General features: G+C 35.9%; 2 protein-coding genes across 2 annotated transcripts in view; one reads left to right on the top strand and one right to left on the bottom strand.

Moving 5' to 3' along the window:
• Window positions 1–17,792, bottom strand: part of LOC586004 (polypeptide N-acetylgalactosaminyltransferase 10) — a 46,513-nt gene extending 28,721 nt beyond the window's left edge. The window contains exons 1-5 of the mRNA XM_030980726.1: window positions 17,521–17,792; window positions 16,284–17,019; window positions 12,116–12,224; window positions 5,177–5,321; window positions 1,579–1,745 (exon numbers count right to left, since the gene is read on the bottom strand). Coding sequence (XP_030836586.1) covers window positions 1,579–1,745; window positions 5,177–5,321; window positions 12,116–12,224; window positions 16,284–16,505 — 643 coding nt within the window. The 5' untranslated portion in view covers window positions 16,506–17,019; window positions 17,521–17,792. The remainder of the gene's footprint in view (window positions 1–1,578; window positions 1,746–5,176; window positions 5,322–12,115; window positions 12,225–16,283; window positions 17,020–17,520) is intronic.
• A 1,634-nt stretch (window positions 17,793–19,426) lies between these two features.
• On the top strand, window positions 19,427–22,415 carry LOC115922240. The gene is made up of 3 exons (XM_030980725.1): window positions 19,427–20,278; window positions 20,554–20,885; window positions 21,371–22,415. Exons 2-3 carry the CDS (start codon window positions 20,560–20,562, stop codon window positions 21,567–21,569), a joined length of 525 nt encoding a protein of 174 aa, XP_030836585.1. The 5' UTR covers window positions 19,427–20,278; window positions 20,554–20,559; the 3' UTR covers window positions 21,570–22,415.
• Window positions 22,416–22,887: the final 472 nt, after the last annotated feature.

Below are 22,887 nucleotides of genomic sequence, written 5' to 3'. Positions count from 1 at the left end.
TCTTTAATCTAATTTTGTGTGTGCATTTTTCCACTTACACATAATAATCAATAAAGGAAAACAATTGATGCATACCACATGCAATTTCATAAGAGCTTCTGGCCCATGATTATGAATGCTATGTGAGGGTGGAATTCATATTTTTGTTAACTTAAATATTGGAAACCACATGCAGTATGGGACATTTTGTATGCTTACATTAGGCCCGTCTTCACTAGCTCGAGATATCAGCCAAATATCCTGCTACTTATCCGGTGCGTCTTCACCAGACCGAAGACTCGCACTATGCGCCAACGCTGAGCAAAACATCTTGAGCTAATTTCTCATGATCGAGTTTCAAGGTCTAGTCTCGAGCTAATGAAGACGCGATTTGTAACTTCGGGATTATTTCCCAAATCAGAAAAAGCGAGCTATTTGGTAATCTCGAGATGATGAAGATATTAACAAAGGTTTGTATTTGTATACAAAAAATTCTACCCCCTACATCAGAAAAAGAGTTTCTAACTTCATAAAACTTTCCATCAAAAAGTGAAAAATAAAGCAAAGTGATGATACACATATTTATACAGGTCAGTAATAAGTAAAAATCAACTCTTGAAAACTCATTATGTAATGTATTATATAAAGCCTACTTGATTATACCGTAGTTGAAAATCATTCAATATAATACACAATATACGAAGCAGCTTGCCTTCAACAAAGTGGAAAGCCAGAAAGGGTAATTTTTTTGGCATGAAAAATTTACTGGCTCTCCTCTCTTAAATTAATACCATTTCTTCATTGAGTATTCCAAATTGGCTTTGAACTTATGCACCTTATTACATTTCCGACAGGCTAATCATTCATGATCTTATGAATGAGGTGTGCCGATGAGCGGGTTAGAGACAAAGTGGAGAGGCAAGCCAGAGAGAATGGATTGGAGAGAAAGAATTAACATTCCTCCACTTTTCTCTCCAACCGTAAGTTGATATTTGGATTTCAACTTGTACATGGTATATGGTGCTCTTCTACCGACTCTTTCTTAAGTATTCCAAATTGGCTTTGACCTTATACACCATATTACATTTCTGACAGGCTAATCATTCATGATCTTATAAATGTGTGCTAATGAGCAGATTAGAGACAAAGAGGATTGGAGAGAGAAAAAAAAATTTTCCTCCACTTCTTGTTTCTCTCTCTCCACCATAAGTCGATATTGGATTTATTAACTTGTATACGGTACATGATGCAAGGCTAATTTGAGATTGTGTGGCTTTTCTCTGCTACTCTCATTATCAGCTACATGTATAGGATGAGACAAACAGAGAGAGAGAGAGAGAGAGAGAGAGAGAGAGAGAGGGAGAGAGAGAGAGAAATAGAGAGAGAAAAATAGAGAAGGAGAGAAAGAGAGAGAGAGAGAGAGAGAGAGAGAGAGATGGAGACAGAAAACAGGAGAAGGAAGACAAAGAGAAGAGAGGAGGAAGAAGAAATAACACTCCTTCACTTCTCTCCCTTCAAAACGAGCCTAAACTGGCTTTGACCTTATACATGGTATTACGTTTCTGGAAGGGTTATAACATAGAGGATTGTATAACTTACCCCTGTCACTGAAATCATCAACTAAGATTATCTCATGGATGAGTTCTGGTGGTGAGCGGTTGAAGATGCTGTGGACGGTTCGCTTCAGGGTGGAAAGGGCTTCGTTGTGGAACGGGATGATGACACTGACGTTGGGCAGCTTGGCCAGATATGTGATTTCCTTACACCTAGAGATGAGAAAGAGAGAGAGAGAGAGAGAGAGAGAGAATGAGAGAGAGAGAATAAACATGTGATTCCACATCAAAATAGTTGTTTCAATTGAGTATTTACACAACCATGCATTAAAGAATGGCCCCTATACTTAACTTTACTTTTTTATAACTTACGCCTGCTTTTCTCTTTAACTATGCAACACATTAATCTTTCAACTTTGTGTTTCAACATTTATCTATTGTCATTTTCTGTTTTCTGTATACAATCGAGAATGTGGAAATATATCAATTCAATTCAATTCTTGCACAGGGTCTTTTTTGTATCATATTCTGCAGTATAAATCTGCGTACAGTTCTTTTTCAAAGCTGTCAAAGTACATAATCATAGAATTGAGTATATTTGATGGAGAGAGAGTGAAAATAATAATAAACACTCCACATGATCATGGGTTGTAGGGTGAAGAGCATATCTCAAGTACACATTGTTTGCTTTGATCTTTACGAGCTACACAACCAGACATTTATTGGACTATATATCATCTGCAATTAGACAAGCGAAACTTAATTCATTAAGTTGATTGATGGAGAGGGTAACATTTCATTGCTGTCTAAAACAGACAGACCTTGACATTGAAGGCTAGGCTCGACTTCTAACCCAAGGATTTATGTTCTGTCCTGACATTAATATGACAACCATAAAGCAATTACTTATCATTATGAAATACCTCTTCCAAATACATTCTAGATCTCAATTGAGTATTCATTACAGCTTTTACGACTGTTTTATTGTCTTTTATTACACCTATCAATATAATTGATGGTTTTCATATTTCTGAAAAATAATTCAACAAATGTCATTGCAGCTCTTGGGAAAGTGAGAATATTCTCATGCCTCTACAATTGATCAAAACAATTTTAAATGCTTTCAAATGTGTCCGGGTTTGATTTATGTACATCTATAAGAGTTGAAAGAATCAGCATGATTCTCATCGACTTCTAATAATATGATACATGTATCACCAACTGAATGTGTGTTTCTGATTTGGTTGTACAATAGAAAAAACACGTTAGGTTGCTGATGTCAGATAGTGCCCTGCCAATTGAGACCTGCATTACCAGAATGAGTCCACTATATTGGATCTCAAAATAAAATATGAATTCAGCATTTAGTTTCTATCACTTCTGGTATCAAAATGCTCTATCCAATGAATACTCTTGTCATATTTTTTTACTTATTAACACCAGACCAATAGGCCAGTTTCGGCGGTTACGTAATGCGCGGTTACTGTAACCAAGCCCGACAAGCTTTGTCAAATCACCGTTTTGAATCTGTGCATTGTGTATTAGACTGTCGGTTCTTGCCGTGAAATTGCATTCATATCTTTCTATCAAAACTGCGTGTATACAGTGTATATATGAATTTCTGTTTTGGCCGGAAATATCTTCCAACTTGCCATTCATCAAGCTGAGTTTCAGGCAGCTGCAATAATTTCTAAGAAAAAGAGGAGTTTCGACTACGGTATACACCCGAGAAAAGACTCGTTAAATTAGCGTCCGCAGTAGCGGACTAGCCTGCCCGTAGCCCCTGACCTACGGGGTCCGTGTCACTCGGTAGACGTGACTGTATGGGGAAATTACAACGGGCAGGATTTTCGTTAAGTGAACTAGTTACATATATACCTCCCTTAAGTTTGACGATATTCCTGACTTTGGGACCTATGACGTATTCAATTATCTAGTAGAGAATATGGCGGACCATGCATTTATGATCGTCGAAAACTGAAGGCTTTTAAGAGTTTTGAAGACTTCGATTGATATTTCCCGATGGCCATAGATTATGTGGCCTGGAGAGGCTCGAGTACAATCCCCCCTCTAGTTAGCTCTCGGCAGCTCAGCTCATGATAGCGACTTGTGACTAGATTATACAGGTCCAACCGACGCAAAAAGACAGAACATACCAACTTGAACAAAAAGAAAAAATATATAAATAATAAACAAATAAAAAGTAGAAGTCTAGACTAGATCTAATAGAAAATGTAATAACAATTTTATTTTTAAATGTTTTTTTTTAAAATAATAATAATTTCTTCTTGAAGTTGAATAACGAAGGTCCGGCATAATTGCAGTCTAATACTATTAACTTTTATTTTATGAAAATCAAACTTAATTCCTAATCTTATTCTAAACAATAAAATTATTCATCATCCTGATTCTTCTTCCTTGCCATCATAAGGTTTTTTATTATTACTTTTATTATTCCCTTTTTCCATTGCTCTATCATTCTTTTTGCTTGTTCATTGTTTTTCTTCATTTTTGCCGTTCAAAATTATTTGTTTATCATTATTCATCATTCTAATTCTAGCTCTCTGTCATCGGACGATATTATTTCATAAATATTATTTTATTAACAAAGACCTTATAGTTACCTTTATTTTAATTATTTCTCGTTGCTTTTGTTAATAATATTGATTCTGCGGTCAGTGCTTGCTTCTCGTTAGCCGTTTCTTGTCCGCCTTGAAATAATCCGTATCGAGGCGTTTCACAAACATTTTTTAATCCGTAAAATTGTTTTCATTTTGAAAATGTGAATCGCGCCTACACGAACACGAACACGTGGTACGCGCGCACGCTTCTGCAAGCAGAGGTGACTGTGTGTGCGAACGAGTGGAAAATAGTTCATCACTTCTTTCATTTCTACGTCCAAATTTGTACTCAGATTCAAGCTAAGGTAAATGCAAAATTGAATGGAAATTACCGATATCGGCTAGCTAACTTATATTTTGGTGCTTCGCTTTCTGTTTCATCACTGGCTTTCAAGCCAATGTCGCTTGTATCATCGACCTCGTTTTTCTTCTTTTTGAGGGGGTATCGTGCGGTGCCTGTACCGGGGACTTGGCCGAACAGGTTTAGCTGCAAGATGTGAATCACTAGTTCTGTACCAGCAATGCTTTTCTATTATTCTTGCCTAAGACTCAGCGATTTTAAAGATCAAATGTATGAAGAACAAAATCACATCTCAAAGATATTTATTATTCAAGTTTGAAACTGCCTCCTTTTTCTTCACTCTCTCTCTCTCAAAATGGCAAAAACAAACGATACAATCACACCTGGGCGAACACAGTCATGTATGGTATGCACGCAAAGTGTAGTCTGCTACGCACCGCGAGTTCTGCTTGTCCGACCCTCCGATTACGTAATGCGATTTAAAGGTCTCTGAATACATTACGAAACTGGCCTATTACGAGGTAGAGAGCACACAAAATGATCTCAGAAAAGAATTTTCAAAGACATTGTTTAAAGCATATCTGCACTAGTTTGGCCAGGAGGGATTAGACCATCTGACAGGTGGTTATCTCATCAAATCAGCTCTCAATTAACATAAGAAAAAGAGGATTATTGGGGACCAACAGGCACCGATTAGGCATTGTTTGCTAAGAACTACAAACCTTGGGTTTCTGATGTCTGGAAGTGCTCTGTCCATTGAGATCATGTCACTGACCCTTTCGTTGAACCCGTTGGCACTGGTGTCTTTCTTCTCTGTTTTCTTCATCTCTGGAGTAAGCTTGACTGCCACGCCCCTCTCACCAGGACCTACACATGAAACACCAAACAGTTAAATTTAGTGACATTTAATTAGTGTTGTTATCTTTATCAAGATTAATTAATTATTATTCTTAGTCTTTTTAAGCTCTAGAGTAAGTTTAACTCTCATTTCCCTCTCATACAAGTACATGTTACAACCCCCTCTAAGCTTGAGAGCCATCCCCCTCTCACCAGGACCTATACATGTATCAATGAACAACGAAAGAGTTGTCAATTTGATATTATTTCCTTTATTTGTGTATCACATTCAATATCTTATGGGTATTTAATTAGTGGTGTTGTCTTTGTTCTCAGTTTTTTCAGCTCTGGAGTAAGTTAAACTTACATTACCCTCCCGAAACAACCCATCAACTATGACTGAATCAAGAGATGTCAATTTCATATTTTACTATACTTTACTTTAATATTCCTTTTGAATTGGACATTCAATACCGGTAACCTAAATATCTTCTTCTTTTTTCAAAGATAAATCTTGAACTTTAACTGATCAGTCTCTCTGATATTTCACCAACTGTATCATACAATGAACTTGATTAAACTTGATAAAACCTGCTCATTTCCTACAGTCACACATCTACTCCATAATCTTCAGTACTAAACATATTCCAGAATATCTCCTCATTTATTTAATTCTTTTTTCCTGAAACTCTCGGTTTCCTCTAATTCCTCTCTCCATTATAGCAGCTTTGTGGTATTTAACCACAAATTTAAATAATCACATATTTCATCTTGTCTAATTTTGCCTCCAGAGAGCTTAAAAGGAAAATTTAATCTCGAAGACTACACTCTTTATCATTTTGGCTTCCATATGAGAATAAAATAAATATAAAATCCTGTACAGTCACATCAGACACCCCTCCCCCCCACACACACACACACACACACACGTCTTATATGACAGGAATCACAGCAGGATATGCTACTCCTTCATTCTTTGTACCTCACTCTAATATGGCAGTGCCAATTATTAAATGAACTGATGAGACACTGCCAGATCTAAACATGTACTGTCAACTGGTCAAACTCTATCTCCACAGGCTTACGATAGCTGTATGTATTTTCCACTTCACATCTTAGACGCTCGGTGTCATATCACTATTATTGTACTAGTTAGGTGATACGTACAAAGTCTACGTATCACCTTTTGATTTCGTCAAGATTTTTCTTTTTATTCTTCCTCGATTTTGGTCGCAGGATATCTCAAGACTGAATAAAGCCATTGTCATGAAACTTTCAATAATGACAGATCTTAGTCTAACTTAAAACTGCGTGACTTTTGAAAGACTCAAAGTTATCATGACGTCATCCAGGCGCCATTTTGTGAAAATCAACTTATGATCATATCTTCATAACGGAAAGGAATTTCTCATTCATAATTATCATGATTAAGATCAATATTTGCATTCACTTTGCGTTACGATTTTCCTCACTACCGTCACTTCGTGAAAATAGGGACGATATGGGCAAAAACATGCCTATAAAAAGTCCATTGGGATGAATAAGGACTGCCAATTTGTATTTCATATTTAGATAGGGTATGAGTCGGAGATATGATTTCATATCTCATTTGGCCATTAAGTACATCTTGACGTCATCATAATGGCCTTGGAAGTCAAAATACAAAAATGCTTATTATGACGTCATTATATTTATGAAAAAATGTGTGTATTGCTCTCAATATTCATTGATTTCCTTCTAAATTTTGATATGACTTCATCATAGTACAAAATTCGACTAAAGGCCACATGTCAGAATTTTCGTCATTTGCGTGTTATGTCTATGGAAGGTGAATTTTGTTCACATCATGAATCAACATGACATTCATCTTTGAGCACTATCTATCTTATTTGTGCTCTGTTTTTTCCCAAATTTGGGTATGTTATAGCTGAGACCATGGGCTATAAAACTTTGTTTTTCAATCAGATGTTGGGATCATATCAGAATTTTCAATCGAAAGTTGAAATTGCAAGTTTTGAAGGAATCATCATTAGGTGATACGTACGAAGTCTACGTATCACCTTTTGATTTCGTCAAGATTTTTATTCTTCCTATTATTCTTCCTCGATTTTGTTTGCAGGATATCTCAAGATTTCTATAAGTGCCCGGATAATCCAATTTCTTTTAATAAGTGGATTAAGTATGAGTTGTATATATTATTCCATACATCTTTTTGGCTTATCGGATTTTCCGATATCATCATATTGCTCGTTCAAGTCAAAACTTTTAATTTTAATTGATTAAGTAATTAATGACAATGCACGTTGGACCATATATCGTTCATCTTTATTCGAATTTCTCAAAAAAAATTATTGTGTTGTTGCTGAGGTTATTTTTTTTAATTACTTGTGACATTTATTTTCCATTTTGTTGACGGGATCATGACGAAGTTTGTGGTCAAAGACGACGAGTCCAAATCAAACTTCAGTTTTTACATGCACTTGTGATGACGATCGAACTCAAATGATCGCAGTACAATTTGAAACGTCCCACAGAAGTCTGCCGTCACTATAAACGCGTCTTAGATTGGTCTTCAATTGTGCTCGTCATTAATTGTCTTACCTCTGGAGACTTGGAGATGTCTTTTCTCTTACTGCTTTTGATTTTTTTTATGCTTTAAATTTGTCAGATCAAAATTGGATAAAATGACCCTTCGCAGGTCTGATCTTAAATTTATCGACCTTTGATACTCCAGACCTACAGGCAAACGATTTAGATGACATATTTTATGATCCCACGGGCAGTGGAAACTACCTCGCACTTTTGGTCATCTTAACGTGTATTCTTTGCTCAAGGCCCCAATTCAATTCCAAATTTCCAACGTTATTTAAATTACCCGAGGGTTTGTATCTTTCTACAAAATACACGATAAACAATTAGCCTGAATGAATGCGGGTATTATTCGATGGTCAAAAGTTTGTAAAACGACTTTGAATTAAAGGGAGACAAAATCTTTTCTCAAAGTTTGTTTGTTGATTCAGGGAAGCAGGGTGCGATCCACCTGGGGGTGATTCTCAACAACATGAAGCAAATAGTAAGCATCTAAAAACTTCAGATGCCTGTTTGATTATAATTTAAATTTGAGTGTATGCCTCAATCATAATTATATAGAGAATATATCCACTAATTTCGCTGAAACAATTCTCCTCCTCCCCGTTCTTCTTCATCTTCTACTTCCTAGTAGTAGTAGTTGGAGTAGTAATAGCAGCAGTATCATAATAATCATTGTTATATTTATAATTATAGTAAATATCGTAATTATAATCATTATTATAAAGCTTATTTTTTATTATCATTCTTATAGTTATTTGTATGCTTTTTCTTCTGATCATAATTATCGTATACACAATACGTCATGTGCCAAGAATTTATTGCTATGATACATCCAAGATGTCTACCAAAAATGTCAATTTGTTGCTGAAATAATCAAGCCAAAAGAAGAAACATTAGAATTTCTACTTTAAATTGAAATAAATTATATAGGAGAAATAAATAGAGAATACAATCATGATCTTTGGAACTAGGGGATTAACATGGACATAATGCACTTGTTTACATGACCACATTATCTCTTATTCATTCTACCTCCAATTTTTCAGACTGTTTTCAAAACAATATCATGTTTGTCGATCATAGTTCTATGAAGCTTGATGTCTCATGGTAATTTAAGCAATCTAAGCAACAATTTCTGAATTTTAGCGACAATCGTTCGCCTTTGCTGCTCTTTAATACTATTATGACGTGCAGTAACAAATTGAAATTTCAGAACTCATGATAAATTCGTTTAACAGTTGATTCCACTTGGTTGATTCTATTGTTCGGGTTATTTAGCAGAACGAGATAGAAATTGACATTCTCATGGCTTACGACTTTGCATCATTGTTCTTCGTCTCTACAATGCTATTTGAACAATATTTGGTGACAAAAGACGGCATTTCTATGTAGCGTCAAAAGCCGTCAAATAACGAAAACATGGCACATAAAAAGATTCTCAGTACTGGGTCTGATTTAAAGGAAACTTAATTTGAACCCTGCCATATTCTGTCTCTCTCTCTCTCTGTCGCTCTCGTTTGTCATTTCCTTCAATTTACCTCGCTTTCTTCATTCTTACCACGGAATATGTAAAGTGTATGCACGTGTATGCCTTAATCATTGAGAATATACTCACTAATATCGCTGAAATGATTCTTCTCCTACCCCTTTTTCTTCATTTACTTCTTCTTAGTAGTTGTAGTTGTAGTTGTAGTAATATCAGCAGTATCATAATAATCATTATTGTCATTGTTATATTTATTATTATAGTAAATATCGTAATTATAATCATTATTATAATAAGTATGTGTTATTGTTATTATTCTTATAGTTATTTGTATGCTTCTTTTTCTTATCATTATTATCGTATACACCATGCGTCATGTGCCAAGAATTTATTGCTATGATACATCCAAGATGTCTACCAAAAATGTCAATTCGTTGGTGAAATATTATCAAGCCAAAAGAAAGAACATTAGAATTTCTATTTTAAATTGAAATAAATTATATAGGAGAAATAAATAGAGAATACAATCATGATTTTGGAACTAGGGGATTAACATGGACATAATGCACTTGTTAACATGACCACATTATCTCTTATTCATTCTACCTCCAATTTTTCAGACTGTTTTCAAAACAATATCATGTGTGTCGATCATAGTTCTATGAAGCCTGATGTCTCATGGTAATTTAAGCAATCTAAGCAACAATTTCTGAATTTTAGCGACAATCGTTCGCCTTTGCTGCTCTTTAATACTATTATGACGTGCAGTAACAAATTGAAATTTCAGAACTCATGATAAATTCGTGGAACAGTTGATTCCACTTGGTTGATTCTATTGTTCGGGACTTCGGGTTATTTAGCAGAATGAGATAGAAATTGACATTCTCATGGCTTACGACTTTGCATTAGTGTTCATCGTCTCTACAATGCTATTTGAACAATATTTGGTGACAAAAGACGGCATTTCTATGTAGCGTCAAAAGCCGTCAAATAACGAAAACATGGCACTTAAAAAGATCCTCAGTACTGGGTCTGATTTAACGGAAACTTTATTTGAACCCGGCCATATTCTTTCTCTCACTTGTTTGTCATTGCCTTCATTTTCCCTCGCTTACTTCATTCTTACCATGGAATATGTAATGTGTATGTGTAGGCCTCATTATGTTAATTAGGGTCAATGGTCAAATTTTCTCAATATATCTTCATACATCCATAATGATCAAGGCTAAACAGTAGAAACTTGACATATGGATAGATCATAATGGGAGAAGCATTTTATATAGCAATATGACATCGTGAAAATGCATTCTTCATTATGTGAATCATGAGCATACGTATCACCTAATTCGTCAAAGTGACAAATTAAAGTCTAGTTTCAGTTTGAGTTTAGTTTAGTTCATATTTCACGTTAACAGTCGTTACAATGAGCATGTAATGTACATGTACATGTACTGTGTACATAAGCACTAAACAATAGGAATGAAGAAAATCAATCTTTCAAAAAGTATACAAATTACATGCAATGATATCAAGCCATGAAAGTAATAATACAGTTAATACATGTAGGCCTACATGTATAACATACAAAGATATAAATACATTGTAATTTGTATGGTATTTAAAGGGATCGTTTAACAATGTTAACACTGAGATACACGGTCCTACGTGTTATCAGTGTCTGTGATATGGTGTAATATTGAAGCCCTCAAAAAATTGCGCTTCAAAATGATAAAGAAGTGCCTCAAAAAAGTAAAAATCTTTGAGTGACCAGTTTTACCATACCCCTTTTTCCCCAATAGACTGTAGTGTTTTGAAAACCGTTTGGCAAACAGTTTTCAAAATTTGTAATTCCAATAATAAATATCTTGATAATCAGACAGGCGATCAGCTTGTAAAAGTCATGGGGTTCCTGACTGACCTAAAGGTTTATAATTATCATTGGATAATGAGCTAAATCCAGAATTTTGTTTCAAAATCTGAGACAGAGTTACCGGATCCCTTTAAACTGAAATTAGACGAAAATATTTGTAGTGAAATATATATTAAGGGAATCTAGTAAAAAGCTAGGCTTGTATTTTGTAGATTGCCTTTTAAATACTAATTACATCTGTATACAGCTTAAATAAAAATTAAAATAAACAGTACAGTGGCACGTTGAAGGATACATGTGTGCAAAGATGAATATAAAATCTCATTAAAGAATTCCTCCTTGTCATTACAGATAGTGTACAATGGTTGCCATGACGATTGATGGATAGGTAAATGTAACCCTGTAAACGATCATTGGATCGGCCGCCGATACCGATCTGATCAGGGGTGATCGAATAATAATTTCCGATCGCCGATCAATTGAAATGATTGGAAAAAAATCAGCAGAATTTTTTTTTTTTAATGACAAAATTTTTTAAGTTTTTGGCTATCAAATGCTCAAAAAATTAATGCATATCTACATTATAATCCAAGATGGCGGCCCGCATGTTTTGCCTCTGCTCTTAGACCAATATTACTAATTTCAAAGTCATGAAAAGGCACCAAATATCAACAAACATGGTCTACAACAACTCCAAATGACAAAATAATTCCAGCCATTAAATTTTTTTGAGCATTTGATAGCCCAAAACTTGAAATTTTCATCATTAAACAGAATCGATATTCCCATACCCGTCATACATGTACGTGCGAGGGTGTCGCTCTGATCTTCCGATCCGATCAGGAGCCCCAACTTACAGGGTTAACTAAAACTTACCAGTTCTTAGCATGTCATTATCCATAGCTTTGACATCATGCCAGAATATTCTCTTGAGCTCGCTCTCACCGGCTGCAAAGTTTACAGGGTCATTCACAGCCTCCCGGTTCTAGATAATGAAAATAAAAACCAGATTGACAATACTATTACACAGTGTAGGTCTACTTGATCTGTAAATTGTAGAGACTGCAGCCACAAAACAAAATAGAAATAAAATATATTAAAATGAATTTAAAAAAATAACTAATTAATAAATAAATATATTCTTTGATGAATGACTAAACGAATGCATAACAAGATTTTTACAAATGAATAAATAAAAGGTATTTTTTAAATGATGAATAAATGAATTAATAAAAATGTAAATATTTTTACCTCTTTATTACAAAAATGTGTGTACGGATTACTTTTTAATAGTTGACTACATGTACAATGTACTGTATGACCAGCAGCAGCAGCTAAAAAAAAAAAAAAAAAAAACCCCAAAAAATCATTTTCAATTACAGGATTGTAGACATTGGCAAAATAAACATTTGCATATGTACATGTACATGTACATGTTTATTAGTTGTGGGTAATTTATTACAAAGTAAGCATTTACAATGTAGGAACTTACTGGAACTAGGAAGGCCAACATACAGTAGTTGAAACTTTGGACATACAGTGTTGGTGGAGAATTTATTGCCCCCATACAATAGTGAAAACCAGTCTTTATTGGCAGCAAATGAACTTTATAGGTACATGTATGACCTACTGTACTTACAGTATAATAGTGAAGCACAGAACACATGCGTAGTAGTACGTATCAGAGAAATTAGGGCTATAAAATTTAAAAACAAATGCCATTCACTTAACCCAACCCCCCCCCCTTCCCGAATAGTACTGCCCCTGGATTACATGGGATTAATTTTGATATATCTGTATTTATGTACACACGTACATATGATCTTGTGAAATTCAACACTTCCCCCCTTGTAATCAGACACCAATCGTTCTGAATCACTGGGGATATCCAATTACGGTACATTGCCATGTGTAGGCAGTATTGCTAATACAGCGATGGTACAAAAGTACATGTAGGCTTGTAAGAGAATTGTCCTGGGGGTAATTATCATAGGGGTAGTTGACCTACATGTATACTGTACATGTACATTATTGAATAAAGGAGTAGTAGTGCATTCATCATGAATTAGGTCTTCATAATAATTTTGTCCAAGTTTCACAAATAGTGGAGTCATCACTCCATCTTTGTCGCCAAATAGAGGTTTTCTAATGATTTTTTTTCCAGGGCTGTACGTTTGTGACATGGAAGCTTAAGGACAATTCATGTACATTTTTTTTTTAAATTTGAACAACAAGAACAGAAAAATACTCCATGACACATTCCCATGGGTGTAAGTATCCACAGAACCCATGTGATCAGCGCTGTCACCAAACCTCTCTTTCTGGAAATCATTGATTACTTCTTCCCCACTTTCTTTGCACATGCATCTCCTCTTAACAAGCTAACAGACAAAGGTATTACATTACCACTACTAATCCATTAATGCAGACAGGGATTAGGGGTTGATCTTAGCTCACAGGATATTTGGATGCGTTGATTCTGCTTTCAATCTAGGATGGCATGCAAAACATGACAATGTCACTCAACACTATTTGTTACTGTCATGGATGATGGCCCATTGGCCCAGGTATTTAAATTGAATTGTCATCATTTGATCAGGAAGAATACTTTTTGAGGGGTTCAAGGGCAAGCAATGTTAAGGAAGAATTATATTCTGCGTATCAGTAAATGTAAAGAATATTTTTAAAAGAGCTAATTCGTCACTCATGTTATTATCTAAAAATCAACAATTGTTGTCTAAATAATGTCTTGTAATACATTTTAGGTGTTATAATGCTTGAAAGCTGAGGATAAAATACAAATAATTATCAGAAAAACACATACCTACATGTACATGTATGACACCTTCATTTAGTTTTTTAATGGATAAATAACAAAGGAGGTACATGTACTGTAGTGTTTCTTGAGAATTGTCAAGCATTCTTTTGTTTTAAAAATGCAAAATTTATGATAAACTGTGCTCTACAATAGGTAATCTTTGTTGATGCAACCAAATTCATGAATAATATGCTTTTGTGACGCGCCTTATACAAATTATTTCATTCACCTGTTACAAATAAATTCAAATTGCATACAAATACAATAGCTGTTGCTAAGTAGGACAAACATTAAAACAATACATGCAATTGGCACTCTGACTATTATTATTAAATTACAATTATTCATACAGGTGAATGAAATAATTTGTATTGAGGCACTTTAATGTACATGTATATGTAGTCATGAACATGTAGGTATAAATGTGGTTACATTACAAAAGTGGCCTACATTGCAATACCGGTACCTCAAAAGATGAGATCCAACGTTCTGAACACCCAAGATCACATTTTAAAATTGATGGCCTGAACTAGATTGCAGTTTCTGTAATATAAGTTTATTGATCAATATTGATTTTGTTGTACTTCCTGAAAATCTAGGAACATCTGTTCAGATTTGTTCTTGTAGCTGATTAAATAAAATAATTTGCTTCCAATCCCAAAATGTGTTGCATAAATATTTGTATGCTGCACAACCACTTCTGGACTTACAGATTAAAGGCGTAATCCTAAAATAAAAGGATTTTAATTAAACTTAACTGGCATTTAAGTACTACATGTAAGTTGGTTGATTTGTTTTCTTCCAACTAAAACTTAGAGTTTGACGCATTAAAATTCAGGTCGTTTTCATTCTCATCATTATTTAGAAGGTAAATCAGAAGGGCGATGTTTGTTTAGATAAATTCAGAAAATTCATATCTTCTACAATTCCCATTTCTTTCAAAGTTGGGATGCAGGATGATGGGCTTTACACATACATGTACAGTACTTACACAAGTACATGTATGTACAAGCAGGAGCACTTGTACATGTAATTACTGCTCTATGATCAGGGATTTTATTATAAACTCTTGTTTAAACAGACAATGTACATACATGTGCACTCATCTTGGCAAAGGCAGCATGCACATCTTTCATCAAGTATTAATCTGCCACTATAGCCCACATAATAAGATGTGTCCATGCAGGCCAAGTTGTACACTGTACATTGTATATTTCATACCCAAGTCCACTCCCAACACTGATTTGTGTGTAGTGTACACATGTACAGCTTTTTCTCCAAGCAGCATACAAGAATGTTCTACTTGCTCAGTTGGTTGTAAGTACATGTAGGTGATATGACACTTGATAGATTGAAACAGGATCGATCAATTCCCATAGGATTTTTTTTTTTTTTTTTTTTTTTGGGGGGGGGGGGGGGGGGGGGGTCCCACATAATGTACAATGTACAACCTGTACATGTTGCTTATAAATTTCACTTTATTTAGATGCATGTTGTACACTGGACTACTGGAGAAATGTTCAATATCATGCATTTGATTATCTGAAGCTGATGGCTACAGTACATGTATCAAAAATTTACCTTCAGTAAACAGTGCCCAATGACCTTTTTTCATCTTCATCCTCCCCATGTGCTTCATAATCTATTCATCTATTTATGTTCATTATTGTGAAAATATCATGTTATCAAACTGATAATGAAATGAATCATTTTTATTTGTGTGAAATTAACAACTTGAAATAGAAAGTGGCTAATTAAATAAGTATAAGACATCATTCATACTGTGCTGATAATGATGATGAAGGTTTAAGATCATGACCACAATAATGATAATGATGCAATGAGGTGATGATGATGATTTTGATAATAATAATTAAGGTAATATGACTGACAGTGATGATGGCAAGGATGGTGATAAAATGATGAAGATGATGATGACGAATACAAGGATGATGAATGATAATGATGGTGATGATTGTGATGGTGATGAAACATGTATATGGTGATAATGAAGATGATCACGATAGCAATTACATGTGTGAAGATGAATATGTTTCTTATGACAGTGTACATTGTTACAAGTACATATTGTAGTGATGATGCATGTACTTGTAGGATCACAGCGACTGCAGTGCAGTGATGACAAAAGAAAATAGGGATGATACATTATACTGAAATTACATACCGTGGTTATGGTTGTGAAAGGTAAAAAAAAGGACTACTTACATCTTCAAAATGTCTTCCAATATCTTCTTTCCGATGTCCATTTTGGTCACCAGCAGCATTGAATTTTAAGTGCGAGTCGCCCTCATTCAGTCTTGGAAGATTATGTTCCTCGTTATTACTGGCTGGCTTTGAGCTTAACAGGGCATACAGCAATATACACACAAATATAAATAATATGATAAAACGGAGTGCCCGTCGGGTTCGAATCCTAAAAATGTTCATGATGAAATCTAGCTGTCTCCAAGTTCACTCAAGCTCATTCCAATGCTAAAAAGTGGATGTTCCTTCCTTATTCTTGCTGTGAATTCTGGAATCCGGAGTTTAGATTTTTTTTCAGAGGACCACTACCAAGAAAATTTACAAGATGCTCTTGATTAAAATTATCCAACTGCTCCAAGACTGAATTTGCAAGATGAAAAAATAGGCCTATTGTTTTCATTCAATTTCAGTGATTTTTTGGAGAATCCTTTTTTTTTAGAAGTCACCTAAAATCACACCAATTATGCAGATTGTTCCTCGATAGTGAATGACTCGATAGCAGGATAATGAAGCAATTTAATCACAAATTTCTATGACAGATATCCAGCCTTGCAAGTCTACATTGTCTCTTCGTCTTTTGAACACTGATTACAAACTTTTCACCAACATAAAACGGTTCCTCAATCCTGCATGTTTCCAGATTGAAAAAGGTCACAGATGCAGATGAAGTTTACTCTACAACATCGGTTATCATCATCTGAAAGTAAAGAACATCAAAGGAGACTTTTTTTTTAAAGAAACTGAAATAAACCATTCTTTTTCTCATCATTAATAATTCACAAGTTAATGTGTCTTATTCTGATTCATCAATACCACCATATTCAAAATGATAAAATCACTGCTATTTAGTGTTTTAAAAAAAGTTAGAATTCGAATAGACGCAACAAATATTCAATCATCCAAAAACAACTAAAATTTAAATATTAAATTACTATTGGACAAGTGTATATTCTGTGTTGAAGCACAAGTACATGAAGCTCGAAAGCAATGTAATCTAAATATCATTAATGAAATGTTTATCAATATGATAGTGATACATATCATATGTTGCTGATATCGATTTACCCCTACATAAGAATAAAGACATGGGGCTACACTTCAATTTGCCAACCATGTTTACTCTACACCATCCGTAGCTTAGCTTAGGACACGTATATTTTCAGGAAATGATAAATCAATGAACAAATTAAGATCTTACCTGCGGCGATGATCTAACAATCAATGAGATTCCAGCACTGTCAAGTGCAGTGTCTTACAGATGAGTCTGCCACCATTTAAAGCAAGAACAACTCGGTTTCGAAGCGCTCGTCTTCCAGGCTAGGCTGTATCATTATAATGAACCTACTACACGATTACGACCTGCGTGCCCCGCCGTTCCACAGCGGCCGCCAGAGCTTGTTGCAGCCAGTCGTGCTCTCGATCTCGCAGATTTCACTACACCCACTTTGCGAGCAAAGGGAGGTGAGACTTTAACTCACATACCCTGGTGTACCGCTACCGGTACCAACCTGCTGGTGGTGTCGACGGATTCGCTTTTTTGGGAAATTTTGAAAGTTGGGTGGATAGTGAATCCAGGCGCGTACGCAGGGGGGGGGGGGGGGGGTTAAACCCCCCTCCATTTGGTATTTTTATGTGTATAACCCCCCCTAAAAAAAAACGAAAACCCGCCCCCCCCCCTTTGTTTTTTTTTTTTTTTAAATAATAATATTTTTTTTTTTAAATCCCATGGCTGACCTAAAAAAGGTGACCTTACCCCCCCCCCCCCAACGGAGCAAAATGTCAAATTTTGAAATTTCGAGACCAAAAAAAAAAAAAAAAAGTGTTCTCTTCCCCCCCCCCCCCCCCCCCGCTTATTCAGCGGCTGGCTGAGTCGATGCGAAATTTTCGGGCTGATTTAAAATGTTAAACCCCCCCCCCTTGAAAAAATCCTGCGTACGCGCCTGAGTGAATCTTTACAATTTTGATATATTTGGATGCCCCTGTGGATATATTATAAGCACTAAAAAAATTAGCCCCTAAAACACTTCTGTTTTCGAGAAAAATGGAATATAAAAATTTACCGGTGCTCCCGGTAAATTTTGATAAATTTCAAATAGCGTCTATGGCCGTACAATGGTAGCTGCGACCATGAAAGTCTCAGAATATGTAGTTGTGATATATCATTTCCAAACGGGAATAGCTAATCGGTCGATTTTAGTCAAGAAACATCGTTTCATAGCTAAATTAATATCTTCACCTTGAGAGGGAGCTATACAACATAAAGAGTTTATTATTTATAATTTCATAACTTTAGACTCGATTTCAACCGCGACAACGATCAATGAATATTGTAGGAACGCATAATTATGTTTCCAATATGTTTTGAACCAAATTCATGACCCAATACCAAAACTTTGTAATACCTTAAAAATGATGGTTCAACTGGATTGGGGGTGTTGGGGTGTTGGGGGTGTTGGGGGTGTTGGGGGTGTTGGGGGTGTTGGGGGTGTTGGGGTGTTGGGGGTGTTGGGGTGTTGGGGGTGTTGGGGATGTAGGGGGTGTTGGGGGTGTAGGGGGGTGTTGGGGGTGTTGGGGGTGTTGAGGGGGGTGTTGGGGGTGATGGGGTGGGGGTGGGAGTGGAGATTGTGGTTGGGGCCTTGGTTGGGATAGAGGGTTGGGTCTTGGAGGTTGGGTTTGGGAGCCTGCGCGGGGTTGGTGCATTGAGGGTTTTATAATGGGTGATCCCCCCCCCCCGGTTTAGCCCTTGGCGTTGGGAGTTGGGGCGGGGAGAATGAGGTTGGGGGTTGGAGGTTGGGGAGGGGAGCCAGGGTTGAGGGTTGGGGTAATTGAGCCCCGGGTTGGAGCTTGGGAATATGGGTTTGGTTTTGGGTCAGGATTGGGGTTTGCCGGGTTAGGGATGTATGTTGGGGTATAGGATGTTTGGATATTGGCCCGGGTGGGGTGGGATTAATTTTAATAGTGACATTACATTTTAATAGTAATTTATTGCAGTGGTCGGACTAATCACGTTCACATGCATGGGCCCAGGCGCGGATCCAGGATTTCTTAGGGGGGGGGGGGCCCAAATTTGAAATTATGCGAGCCAAATATGTGACCCGCTACGGCAAAACCCGACGCTTCTCGGCAAATCCCATTGTGCTGTAGGCCCGTTTGAACATGAAATTTCGAATTTAGGGATCAACTGAGATTTTTGCATGATCAGAAAGTCTATTTTTTATAAATTGATTTAGAGAAAAAATGAACTCAAAAAACGATCTAGAAGTATTTTTAATTATATTTTGTATCTAATCATGTGCTCCATTGTCCAGTGAAATTAGTTGAAACAATGCGGTCAAAAGAAGGGAAAGTTCGCGATTCATCGCTTGTTGTTTTCCCTCTCAGTTGACCACGTTTGAGTCGATCCCTGACGTATTTGGTACGAAAATAACGAGTAAGGATCGGTTATTCCAAATATGGTTATATTGGGCGGTCCTAAATAAAATTGCCCAATGAAAAATGCCATGAAAGATGACATCATTTCGATGAGCTGTCAAGCAGGCCGTAAACAAATGCCTGTTGCCAGCCACGTGATCCAAATCCAGACACTTGATTCGCCAATATTCGCACATGACGTCATTTGCCTTGTTGTTGTGATTGCTCAGCGGTCAAATTCTCGCATCGAAACACCAGCTTTTTTCTTCGAAAACTTGTTCAGAAGTTTGTTTTTAATGAGCTAGAGTTTCATATATCAAGTAAAATACGTGTATTCATCGAGTGGCTAGAACAATGTCGAGGAAAAAGAGGAATTTAACGGATAAAACCGTCGCTTCTTTGTTGAATGATGCATCGGCGTGCGGTATGCCGTGCATGGCTTGACCGAACACCTGGCTGACTACTTCGCGAACCCGACCGGGCCGAGCCCCCGGCCGCGGGCGAGAGAGGAACTCCTTCGTCTCCTAGCTCCGACTCTGATTCTGGTAGGTTTATTAATATTATCATTATTAAAAAGGTATTCAAGTTACTTAGTTAGGTCTACGCCCATATTATTTATTAAAGACTTGTTTCGCCAAAATGTTCGAGCAACAAAAGCTAGATTAGACATTTTAAGTGCACTATTATTTAAATTAAAATTTATTATTAAATTAGATTATGATTTATGAAGCATCTCATACCTATACAAAAATCTCTGCGGAGTCTAGACTACTTGTTGATATTAGTTTTTGAATCTCTATTTTATAATTATACTTAACAGAGTCTGATGAGTTCGAGGAGGCAGGTCCATGACCAGCAGAGCCATGTGAAAGCGGCGATGAAAGCGGCGATGAAAGCGATTGGGTCGATGAGGCAGATGCATGCAGAGGAGCCTATGGATTTGTCAAGTGACAATGAAAGCGTCATACTGGGACCGGGTCCTGTCATTGATGACGAGGAGGAGGCGGCAGCAGCTACAAATCTGGCCCAACAAATACATGTAGATCTTGATCTGGAACCGCTGAAGGACCGCGTGAATAAATGCAACTGCCGTATCTTCAATCGAAGACGCTGTATCAAACAATTCTCTGTAGCCGAACAAGAGTCCATAAGGTATAATTGGATCTGTCACTATTTACTTGTATTTCTTTATAATAATGTCTAAGGACTGGATGTTTATGTACAAGCTGCAGTTTAATGCAAAATATACTTACATTTATTCTAAGCTAATTATATTTTCTCCTATTTTGCAGCATTAATCAATAGACCCTAACGTATGCTTTAAAAAAAATACTTCACCACTAAACTGTACCAAGCATAATAAATATTATAATTGAGATCCTTAGGAAAACGTTGCAAAGCTCTGTCCAAATTTCAAGTGTTTTAATGAAATGAAATTTGCTACAATACATTTACTCTTTTCTTCTTCCAAGTCAACCAACTTTTACTTTATTGTGAGCTGGTGTTTTCCATTTGAGAATGATCTACTATTGTAGTGTAACAAAAAATATTTACTTTGTAAAGAAAAATAGTAGATGCGAAAATTTGACTAATCAGGAGATTTTTGTTTCGTTTTGCTTTTTCCCTCATGTCTGCAGGTCAATGTTCCTAAAGAACAGAAGACAGAGGCACTCAGGAGGCAGGAGGAGCATCTTCTACAGGACAGCCTGTCAAGCCTTACAGGCAGTCGCGATAGAGCTCTCCATCAAGAAGCTAGGGAAGAAGACTGCGAACTCCAAGCCTGTAGTTTTTTCATTACAGATTCGACTTTGCACAGCAAGTGCATTATCCAGTTGACCCCCAACAACCTGGCCCTTCGTATTTCCGTACACAAAGAAAGTGCCACATCTTTGGCATGTCTTATCCTATGTACATACTATTGATCTCTTCGGCTGTGAATTTTGTATGAAACAAGATAACTCAAGAGATTCGAAACTGTTCATCATTAATTCTTGGGCACTAATGCATAATAGTTTATGATTAGTGTAGTCACTAGTCAGATTGCATTTGTTATGGGATTCGTTATTGTTTTTTCTTTACTTTGATAATGAAAGAATATATTTTATATCTGATACTGATTGACTGAAATTAATATTTTTGCATTATTAATCTCTATCTCAAGAAGACAACAGCTCTGTCAAATGGTCTCAACTGTTACTTTATTGTACATTCCTAAATGAACCAGGATATTTTTACAATACATGTATTATAGGTTATCTGTTGTCGAGTGACTTACACGATATCTTTTTTTTTCTCAAATAGTCTTGATTAAGACTAATGCTTTATATCATAGCCTTTATTAAATATGACAAAATATCAATCATTTTGAACTCGCTTTATTTGTTCCAGTAATTATCATTTGAAAAATAGATTCTGACGGGTTTCAAGTTCAACGCAATTCGTTATTTCACTTTATTGCAATCTTATTTTTAATATATTTTTTTTAAATCATTTTTATTACATCTGGTTTTGTAATAGGCCTATTATTAAGCATAAATTTTAAGAAAATGCACTATTACATTTTATTATTGCAACATTGATGTAACCTGCTACTATTTTGTGTACAAGAACAAATTCTGTACTGATGAAACATAATAAACCGTGGAATCGTTTTCCCATCAACTTTGCCTAGTATAACAAAAACTTTGAAATTCTTTTGTTTTCTATTGTTTTTAAAAATTATCATAACTTTATTAATATTTTTCCAAATCTAATGGTTTTAACAGAAATGTAAGTTGGGTATGTGTCTAGTATGCCTGTAAAATAACAAGACTTTAGCTTGTTTGGTTGATGCCGTTGCTATGAAGTGAATGTATGCATGTTTTTTGTGTGAAAATTGAACCAAATTCTTAACTTTAAACCTCAATATCTCATAATCAACTTCCGGTGATTGAAATCACAAAAATCACAATAACTTTGTCAAATTTCAATCAATTTTTTTAAATGAGGTATCATCTTAAAGGTCATACTTTACTCTTTCCAATGATACCAAGAACTCAATTTTTATTTTTACCATGAAGTGTTGGGTTTTGCCATAGCAGGTCACATATTGTTACGTAATGGTGACCAGCAGTGACGTAATGCAAGGGGATGTAGGGAGGGGCGAGTTTCCCCC

This window comes from Strongylocentrotus purpuratus, unplaced genomic scaffold (assembly GCF_000002235.5).
Source record: "Strongylocentrotus purpuratus isolate Spur 01 unplaced genomic scaffold, Spur_5.0 spur5_scaffold_11, whole genome shotgun sequence".
Taxonomy (NCBI): domain Eukaryota; kingdom Metazoa; phylum Echinodermata; class Echinoidea; order Camarodonta; family Strongylocentrotidae; genus Strongylocentrotus; species Strongylocentrotus purpuratus.
The sequence above is the reverse complement of the archived record's forward strand: the minus strand, read 5'-3'. Positions and strand labels throughout refer to the sequence as shown.

Coding starts and splice junctions, on each gene's coding strand:
- LOC115922240 (XM_030980725.1), top strand. CDS start 20,560: ATGAGTTCGAGGAGGCAGGTCCATGACCAGCAGAGCCATGTGAAAGCG. Junction 20,886..21,370: donor GCCGAACAAGAGTCCATAAG/GTATAATTGGAT, acceptor TCATGTCTGCAG/GTCAATGTTCCTAAAGAACA.